General features: G+C 45.7%; 1 protein-coding gene across 1 annotated transcript in view; it reads right to left on the bottom strand.

Annotated features, from left to right (window-relative positions):
- Positions 1 to 10236, bottom strand: part of pmm2 (phosphomannomutase 2) — a 27521-nt gene that overhangs the window by 5093 nt on the left and 12192 nt on the right. Inside the window, exon 5 of the mRNA XM_070901745.1 lies at positions 8158 to 8257. Coding sequence (XP_070757846.1) covers positions 8158 to 8257 — 100 coding nt within the window. The remainder of the gene's footprint in view (positions 1 to 8157; positions 8258 to 10236) is intronic.

Genomic DNA, 10236 nt, shown 5'->3' with positions numbered 1-10236 from the left:
GGGGGGGGGAAGAGCGCGGGGGGGGGAAGAGCGCGGGGGGGGGGAAGAGCGCGGGGGGGGAAGAGCGCGGGGGGGGGGGGAAGAGCGCGGGGGGGGGGAAGAGCGCGGGGGGGGGGAAGAGCGCGGGGGGGGGGAAGAGCGCGGGGGGGGGAAGAGCGCGGGGGGGGGAAGAGCGCGGGGGGGGGGAAGAGCGCGGGGGGGGGGGAAGAGCGCGGGGGGGGGAAGAGCGCGGGGGGGGAAGAGCGCGGGGGGGGGAAGAGCGCGGGGGGGGGAAGAGCGCGGGGGGGGGAAGAGCGCGGGGGGGGGAAGAGCGCGGGGGGGGGGAAGAGCGCGGGGGGGGGAAGAGCGCGGGGGGGGGAAGAGCGCGGGGGGGGGGAAGAGCGCGGGGGGGGAAGAGCGCGGGGGGGAAGAGCGCGGGGGGGGGAAGAGCGCGGGGGGAAGAGCGCGGGGGGGGGAAGAGCGCGGGGGGGGGGGAAGAGCGCGGGGGGGGGGAAGAGCGCGGGGGGGGGGAAGAGCGCGGGGGGGGAAGAGCGCGGGGGGGGGAAGAGCGCGGGGGGGGGAAGAGCGCGGGGGGGAAGAGCGCGGGGGGGAGGGGGATAAGGAGAGTTTTGAGGGGGGAGTAAGTGTGTTTAGTGGGGGGGCAGGGGGGAAGTAGTGTTTTTTTTGGGGGGGGGGGGGCGAAGAGAAAGTGTGTTTTTTGGGCGGGGAACAGATAAAAAATTAGAAGTCCTATCTAAGTTTTTTTTTAGTTCTTGATTGATTACTTATTACTTTTTGTGGTTTGTAAAGTGCTTTGTAAGTCTTGGTACTAACCTGCGCCGAATTCTTAACTGCTTGCAATGTTTTTCAGAGCTGGCCACATACACTGACCCAAGTTGATTTGGAGTAAGGTTTTGCTGGCCAAAGTGGCATAAGTCGCCAAAACTGGCGTAAGTGTCTGGGAACGCCCCCTTTTGAAAAAAATACTGAACTAAAAAAAAAAAATCGTACCTAACTGACTTACTCTGGAGCAAATCTTTTGGGGGAAAATGGCATTTTTTTTTAAAAACTTACACCAGAAAAAAAACTAACTCCAAAAAAATTGATGCAATTCATGGCCAAAATTAGGCCCACTGTTACTATGTAATTCTGTATATGGGTTCCTGAAATTATGACAGTTGTTAACCCTACAGGTCAGAAACTCTAGGGGAGCAGATTACAGAAAAAGTAGTGTCCAGATCATAGGGCCTAAGGTCCAATTACAGGAGCTGCAGCAAAACCATCGAGAGAAATGTTTTTTTTTAAAAAAAGTACATAAAATTACAACACAGTAGTTAAAAATTTAGCTGATCTGGCTCGCCAATTCTAGGCTTAAGCCAAGAGAAAATCCTTTTCTCGAGCCCAATTGTCTAATAACCAATTGCTACGGCTTGCTGCAATGCTTGCCCACCAATATTACTGTTATGCTGACTGTACAATGACCTTTAATGCTGTGACAATGATTGGATACTTCCATAATATAATGAAATTTACATTATAATTAGGAGGATTTTAAGCTAGTCACAAAATCACAAGATCAATGCAGATAAATAGTACGTACTGCAGTCCCCAACTTCCGCTGATGTTTTGAAATATCAAAAGCATTGCATCAAAATCTGTTGTTTAAACAGTGCAAACTATTTCAGTACACAGTGCAACAGCGCCACCCTGTGACAATGATCGGATACTATAATATAATGAAATTTACATTATAATTAGGAGGATTTTAGGCTAGTCACAAAATCACAAGATAAATGCAGATAAATATTATGGTCTGAATGTCCTACCCATGTTCCTATTTGACCCACTTTAGCTCATCCATCTAGAAAGACTCTCCAAATCTCCCTTCAGTGTCCAAAACAGCTTTCACCTCCACTACACTAGTCAGAAGTCCATGTCAAGTATTGGGACCGCCTAAGAAGATGATTCTGTGAGAAGTTCCTAACATCAGATCGAAGTTTATCTTTTACCAGTGTGAATCTATACTGCCTTGACCTATCATGGTTTGGTTTGAAGTCATATTCTGAATTTATCCTTTTTATATGGTTTACTATTTTATCATCATAGGCAGTCCCTTGAAATGAGGATAACTTGCTTCCACGCCAAAAAAGGATGAGTTCACAGGTGTTTCAATGGAAGACCTAATATTCCAGGTCTTGAACTACACCCTGAAAGGTGGAAGATGCCTGTGCGTGGATTTTTTTAACGTGGGGTGGCCGTTGCACACCAGCTACCATATGGGCTTGACAGAGCTAGGTCTTGGTCCAGTGGCAAGGGTTATCCAAGACGACTGGAGACCTGCTCTGCTGCACAGACCTAGTGCGCACACATATCGCAGTGTAGGCTGGCCTATGCTACCTCTGGCCCCGAGCTCACGCCTCTTCTGGCCTCGAATTCACTCCTCTCCGGGGCCCCGATCACGTCCCTCTACAATCTCTCGCCGCTCCTTCACCCTGACCTCTCCGCTCCTGCTGTATCTGCCCACGCTCCAATCACCGAACCGAACTCTATAAGGTAACTGCTCAGTCATTTCCTTTCAAGGCTGAAAAGCACAGGTTTCTCCACTCTTTCCTTACAACTCAGTTCTCTGACACTAGGCTCTTCTCTGGACCAAGGCTTGACTGTCTCCCTTCCACCTCAGTGTCCAAAATTGGATGCACTCGGGTGTGGTCTGATCAGAGCACGCATGACTTCCCTCAGCTTGTACTCTACTGGCAAAATAGATCTGCATTCTATTTGCTTCGTTGATTGGTGCTGCACTATGATTGGAGATGTTGAGCACTGAGTCAATTAAAATGAGTCAATTAAAACCCCATGCACAACTCCTCCTTCAGTGGTTAGACAACATTCATGGAATACTTGTGTCATCCATTTTGTTCTAATGTGCAGTAAATGGCACTTGTCTGCATTACATTTAAACAGTGCCACTGTTCTGCCTATTCACATATTTTGAGTAAATCATTTTGTAGCTAATGAGTTGGCTCTTCAGATTTCAAATGCACCTTCCAGTTTGACAAATTAAAAAGAGCAACAAAATTTTTTTTTAAAAAGTTCAATAAAAACCAAATAAAGGAAATGGAAGGTAATATGAATGGAATGCAAGAAACAGAAATACTCAAGAGGTGAGGGAAAGAAACATGCAAAGGTCAGTGACTCAGATAGTCAGTGTACCAGCGATTCTGAAGTGAAGACGAGTAGCTTTCAGTGCACAACAATTGTAGAAAGTAACCTGTAAAAAGTTATCTTTTTAACTCCTGCCATCATGGTGATTAAACACGTCACATGTGCTGATGATAATGGTGCCTACTGCATTACCAACCCAATTACGATCAGTGAACTCTGCATGAACTGGGGATAAAAGTTGGGTGATCCCACTATCTGTAAAGACTGAAGAGGCTGGGGCTCTTTTCTTTAAAAAAAAAATAGACTGAGGGGTGATTCGATAGGGGTCTTTAAAATTGTAATAGGGTTTGATAGGTTAGATGTATGTTTCGATTTGTGTAGGGGTGTCCAAAACTAGAGGATCATAAATATAAGATAGTCACCAATAAATCCAATCGGGAATTCAAGAGCAGCTTCTTTAGCCAGAAAATGGTTAGAATGTGGAACTTGCTACCACAGGGAGTGGTTGAGGTGAACATACTTTCATTTAAGGGGAAGCTAGATAAGTACACGAGGAAGAGAGGAATAGAAGGATATGCTGATAGGGCGAGATGAAGTGTGAGAGGAGGCTCATATGGAAAATAAACACCAGCAGAGACCAGATGGGTCGAATGACCTGTTTGTGTGCTATAAAATTCTATGTAATCTATGCATTAGTTACTATTCAATTTCAAAAACCTATTTTGCAATCTTTTATTAAATCTTAAGACAATAATAGATATTTAGGAGAGATATAGATGTATAATCTAATTCAGGTGATATCAAAAACCCCAAGGCTGGTTTGTGATCATAATCTAAATCCTACAATTAGATTAGTCCCAAACAGATCACATGCAATTATGGAAAACTTGGTTCAATCTTAGCAAGGCCTGGCGAATAGGACTTGGTGTGGGATACGATACAGGTAGCAGAGATTTTGAGGACCTGAAATTTAGAGGATGGAGGATAGGAGACCAACTAACATAGGCATGAATGAGGTTTCAGAGACAGATGAATTGAGGGATGAACAGAGGCAGAGGATGATAGAGATGATAGGCAGTCTCCGATCATGCTGGAACAATCAAGGTTCAGCCTGAGACAATGGCCAGGGAGGGGGATGGAGTCGGCGGCAAAGGTATTGATTTTCTACCAGTTACTGAAGATAATGGCTTCAGTCATCCCGATGTTTAACTGGAGGAGATTACATCTTATCCAAGACTTGATACCAGACAGCATTCGGATAGTCATCATCATCATCATCATAGGCAGTTCCTCGGAGTCGAGGAAGACTTGCTTCCACTCTTAGCATGAGTTCTTAGGTGACTGTGCAGTCCAATACGGGATTTACAGTCTCTGTCACAGGTGGGACAGACAGTGGTTGAAGGAAAGAGTGGGTGGGGAGTCTGGTTTGTCGCACGCTCCTTCCGCTGCCTGCGCTTGATTTCTGCATGCTCTCAACGATGAGACTCGAGGAGCTCAGCGTCCTCCCGGTTGCACTTCCTCCATGTAGGGCGGTCTTTGGCCAGGGACTCCCAGGTGGCAGTGGGGTTGTTGCACTTTATCAGGGTGTCCTTGAGGGTGTCCTTGAGGGTGTCCTTGAGGGTGTCCTTGAGGGTGTCCTTGAGGGTGTCCTTGAGGGTGTCCTTGAGGGTGTCCTTGAGGGTGTCCTTGAGGGTGTCCTTGAGGGTGTCCTTGAGGGTGTCCTTGAGGGTGTCCTTGTAACGTTTCCGCTGCCCACTTTTGGCTCGTTTGCCGTGGACGAGTCCAAGTAGAGCACTTGCTTTGGGAGTCTCGTGTCTGGCATGCGAACTATGTGGCCTGCCCAGCGGAGCTGATAGTACAGGAGCAGCGAAGGGGTCAAGAGAAGTTGTGGACCACAACAGTCCAAGGAGAAGTCTATCACCACTTTCACAGGCCAACTAGGGATGAACAATAAATGCAACCTTGCTAGTGTCATCCACATCCCAAGAACTAACTGAAAAAAAGGTTTGAGTTAGCTGTTGGAATACACATGGAAACTGACTCAATGTTTGCAGATAACATCGCCAAGGAGACGCACGTAGTCGAGAAGAGGAGGCGGCCAAGGATGAATTCCTTCGGGGACCCCAAGATGGTGGTGGGAGGAAAGCCATTGCGACAAATGTTCTGGCTATGCCTGGACGTGAGAGAGTGGAAGCAAGAGGACAGTCTTATGAGCTGGACAAGAGAGAAAAACATTGAAAGGAGGATGATGTGATCAAGCATGTCGAATGGGCTAGGGAAATCAAGGAGGGATAATGCACCATGGTCACAGCATCTCAGTTATGCCTTTAGTTAGGGCCATTTTGGTGTTGTGGATAGGATAGTAACCTGATTTGAAGGGATTCAAATAGAGAGATGTGGGTGAGATGGACACAGCTACGGAAGGCATCAACATGATCAAGGACCTTGGAGAGGAAAGGGAGGTTGGAGATGGGGCTATAGATAGTGAAGATAGAGGAGGAGGCTTAACAATGGTTTTGAAAGGAGATGGGGCAATGCAGGAAGAAAATAAACCATTTATAATGTCGGCTAGCATGGGGGAGCAGGAAAAAAAGTTTGGTGATCAGGCTTTAGTGGGAAGGGGCCGAGAGAGCAGGAGGTCCCGCAGCTAGATGAGGGCATGGATGGAGGTGATGGAAAAACGAGAGAGGCGGGGCTTTAGTGCTACAGCAAAAGGGGAACTGTAAGGGAGACCACACTGTCGCAATGATAAAGACAACAGGGGCACGATTTTCACCGAGTACTTTAGGTGCTAAAGAAGTGGCTGAAACGCTAGTTTAGCCCGTGTTTGGCACAAGACGCCATCTTGGTAAAGGAGTTGAAGCCAGTGCTAAGAATGGCCGCCCATCATCATCATAGACAGCCCCTCCGAATCGAGGAAGACTTGCTTCCACTCTTAGCATGAGTTCTTAGGTGGCTCTACAGTCCAATACGAGAACCACAGTCTCTGTCACTGGTGGGACAGATAGTTGTTAAGGGAAAGGGTGGGCAGGGAGCCTGGTTTGCCGCACGCTCCTTCCGCTGCCTGCCCTTGACTCAGCGCCCTGCCGAATGCACTTCCTCCACTTAGGGCTGTCTATGGCCAGGGACTACCATGTGTCAGTGGGGATGTCACACTTTATCAAGGAGGCTTTGAGGGTGTCCTTGTAATTTTTCCTCTGCCCGCCTTTGGCTTGTTTGCCATGGTCGAGTTCAGAGTAGAGTGTTTGTTTTGGGAGTCTCGTGTCTGGCATGCAAATTACGTGGCATGCCCAGAAGAGCTGATCAACTGTGGTCAGTGCTTCAATGCTGGGGATGTTGGCCTGGACGAGGACGCCAACGTTTGTGCGTCTGTACTCCCAGGGGATTTGCAGGATCTTGCAGAGACATCGCTGGTGGTATTTCTCCAGTGACTTTGTGTCTACTGTACATGGTCCACGTCTGAGACATACAGGAGGCCGGGTATTACTACGGCCTAGTAGACCATGAGCTTGGTGACAGTTTTGAGGGACTGGTTTTCAAACACTTTTCCTCAGGTGGCCGAAGGCTGCACTGGAGGCAGTGTTGGATCTCGTCGTCAATGCCTGCTCTTGTTGCTAGGAGGATCCCGAGATAGGGGAAGTGGTCCACGTTGTCCAGGGCTACGCCGTGGATCTTGACATCTGGGGGGGGGGGGCGCAGTGCTGTGCGGCGAGGACAGGCTGGTGGAGGACCTTTGTCTTACTAATGTTTAGCGTAAGGCCAATGCTTTCATATGACTCGGTAAATACGTCGACCATGTCCTGGAGTTCAGCCTGTGTGTGTGCACAGACGCAGGTATCGTCCGCGTGCTGTAGCTCGACGACAGAGGTTAGAGTGGTCTGGAGACAGCGAAGGTTGAACAGTTTCCCACTGTTTCTGCAGTTTAGTTCCACTCCAGCAGGGAACTTATCAACTGTGAGGTAGAGCATGGCAGCGAGGAAGATTGAGAAGAGGGTTGGGCGATGACGCAGCCCTGCTTGACCCCGGTCCGGACGTGAATTGGGTCTGTGATGGATCCGTGGGCAAAGATCACGGCTTGCATGTCGTCGAGGAGCAGGCGGAGGATGGTGACGTACTTTTGGGGGCATCCGAAACGGAGGAGGGCGCCACTTAAAATTACCTCCATGTCACATATTTCCATATTGAAATATATCGCCGTTCCTTCATTGTCGCTGGGTCAAAATTCTGGAATTCCCTCCCTAACAGTACTATGGGAGCACCTTCACCTCACAGACTGCTGCGGTTCAAGATGGCATTTTGGTGAATAGTGCTTCAACTAACTAACGACCACTCCTAACAGTGACGAGCTGTTTGGAAATAAACACGGTGTTGATGTTGATTTCAAGTGCTACTTAAAGGGATACTCATTGCTGCTGGAGCTATGAAGAGGATCTCTGAAACACATTTGGAGACTTTCTGGGATACTTTGTCAAGACTTCACCAACACTTTGTAGCAACATTTATTTCAGAAATTCTCTGAGGACTTCACCTAAAAAGAATAAGTGCTGTGCTACTCTACCTTATTGGACACCTTATAGGTGTCACCATCTCCCTCGGTTCCTGAGCCAACCTGCCACTGTGTGTCAGCCAGAGCACTCCACACCTTCAGTGGAAGTGGGTGCGAGGAGTCCACATATACTGCTCTACAAAAATTGCATCTAATTAGCACTTGAGTGGTAAATGTGCAGTTATCTGTTTAGCAGCTCTAGGTAAGTTCAAATTATGGTAATCATCAATTAGGACCAAAATTGCATGCTAAATCCAGACTTTCAAACAGGCGTATCTTATTAGCACTGCATTTTGCGCCTGTTTTCACCCCAAAATAACCCCCTAAGTTTCTGACCATGGCCTCAATCTGCAATTGTTTTTATTCAGATTATTTTCATTTGCTGAAGATTAATTGGCTGTTTTCAATATCTATTTCCTATATCTTCACCAGATCATCCAAGAGTTAAACATTTTTTCTAATCAACTCACTTTGTCAAGTTCAAAGAATTCAATGCGTTCTTCTTGGTTGCAATTTCTACCAATAGGACTGATGTTCAGCATTCCATTACGGAATTCAATAAAGGTGCCTCTGTGAAAGAAATATAGCATTATACAGTCACTAATCGTCACTAACATTTAGACTATTGTAAATTTTGACTTGTACAGCACAGTAAAATAACTGCAATATGGGTTATCAGTTCATCTACTATAGGGTGCTTTAACATTTTACATTATTAATATATTGAATAAATTAGAAGTCATACTTTTAAAAACATGACCTATTCAGGAACTTTATTCAAAAGATTGGTTTTGCAATGTATATTATAAAGCAATTCAACCAAATAGCCTAAAATCAAGGAAGTCAAGCACAGGTCAACTACCTGCAGACACGGATGGAATTAATACTGTTAACCAATGTTTCAATTCAGGAGATCTTATATAATGGAAGTGCGGTTGGCAAGAATAACATTCAGGTTCCCTAAACAGTTTCAGGAGTTAGGAAGTAGATTAAAAAGCAGGATCTCAAAAAGGTAGTAAACGCAGGATAACTACCATTACCTGGCTCTTGATGATAAAGCAGAGTAAACAGGTAACCTAAATTAGAACATTTGAAATGCAGTAGCCACAATATACTTTTGGACCAGAAAAGAAAAAGTGTAGGACAAGTGTAGGACAAGTGTAATTAATGGGAAAACTGTAAATTACAGTAAGTTAAAAAGGGACTATTCCCAGTTTAAATGGAAGGAAACATTTGCATATAGAAATGTAGATCAACAATGAGAAATATTTAAATAACTGATGGAAAGGGTACAATTCAAGTATATTCCATAAAGGAAAAAAGGCATGTGTCGAAGGTTGAGATTCTATTGAGATTAGATTGAATTTTTAACTTGAATAAAGCATTTAGCATTTACAGGGCATTTAATAAAAAAGCTATGGCAAATATAAATGTAGAAAGGCTTCAAAGGGGAAATTACAAAGGCTGAAGCATGAGTGTAAATTAACCCAAAAAGGCAATAAAAAGGATATTGTTAGGCATATCCGCAGATAGACATGAAAGAGGTAACGCTATTGAGAGATTAAGGTGACAAGCTTGTATTTGAAAGTGAGGGATTGTTAGAAATAAGAAGTACTATCCCTCAGTTTTAACTGGAGCTAGATACTGCAGGCTTGTAATAAAGTTACTCAAAATTAAGTTAAACTTTGGGCTAGACTTTCCTCTTCATTTTCAGCGGTACTGCTCGTTTTCAGCAGAAAACCACCCGGCGAAAGTTTCCACTTCATTCTGTTTTTTTATATAAAGAGTTCCGCGGGCCGCCAGCCTGCACCGCCAAAAAAACCGCCACCGACTGAGTTTTGACTCAGTGGTGACCTGCAGGCAAGATCAAAAAAACAACCCAGGAAAAGCAACCGGAGTAGGGCGGTAGGCAAGTACCCCTGCAAAGAAAGGCAAGTTAAAGATTTTTTTATAATTATTTTAAAATTATTTTATGGCGATTATGTTAAAAAGGGTCTCGAGAATGTTTTCTGAATTTTTATTTTGTGTTTCATTCAAAAAAAATTTTGTGTATGTTTTCTCCCCTCCCGAGGCTATTGCCCAGATCCTATCCTACAACATGTCCTCTAACCATCACCCCTCTTCTTACTGATCAGCATTGGTGGCACACCAGTGTGGAAGTTGGTCAGAGTCTCTGCAAGTACAACAACAACTTGTATTCATATAGTGCCTTTAATTATATAGTGCATTTAACATAGCAAAACATCCCAAGGCGCTTCACAGGAGTGTTATAAGACAAATTACATATAAGTATGTTTGAGTTTGTGTATGCATTGGTACATGCAGCAGAGCCTGGTCTTCAGTCGCCTTGGATCCCCTTGCCACTGGACCAAGATCGTGCTCCGTCAAGCCCGTGTGGTCGCTGGTGTGCAACGGCCACCCACGTTAAAAGAATTCATGCACAGGCATCTTCCACCGTTTAAAATGAGTTCATCAGTCATCTGAGTACTCATTGATAGTATGGAAGCAAGACATCTTTAACCCCGAGGGACTGCCTATAATGATGATGA

Source organism: Pristiophorus japonicus, chromosome 15, assembly GCF_044704955.1.
Source record: "Pristiophorus japonicus isolate sPriJap1 chromosome 15, sPriJap1.hap1, whole genome shotgun sequence".
NCBI classification, from domain to species: domain Eukaryota; kingdom Metazoa; phylum Chordata; class Chondrichthyes; family Pristiophoridae; genus Pristiophorus; species Pristiophorus japonicus.
Note: the sequence above shows the minus strand (reverse complement) of the source record. Positions and strands in the feature narration are given on the sequence as shown.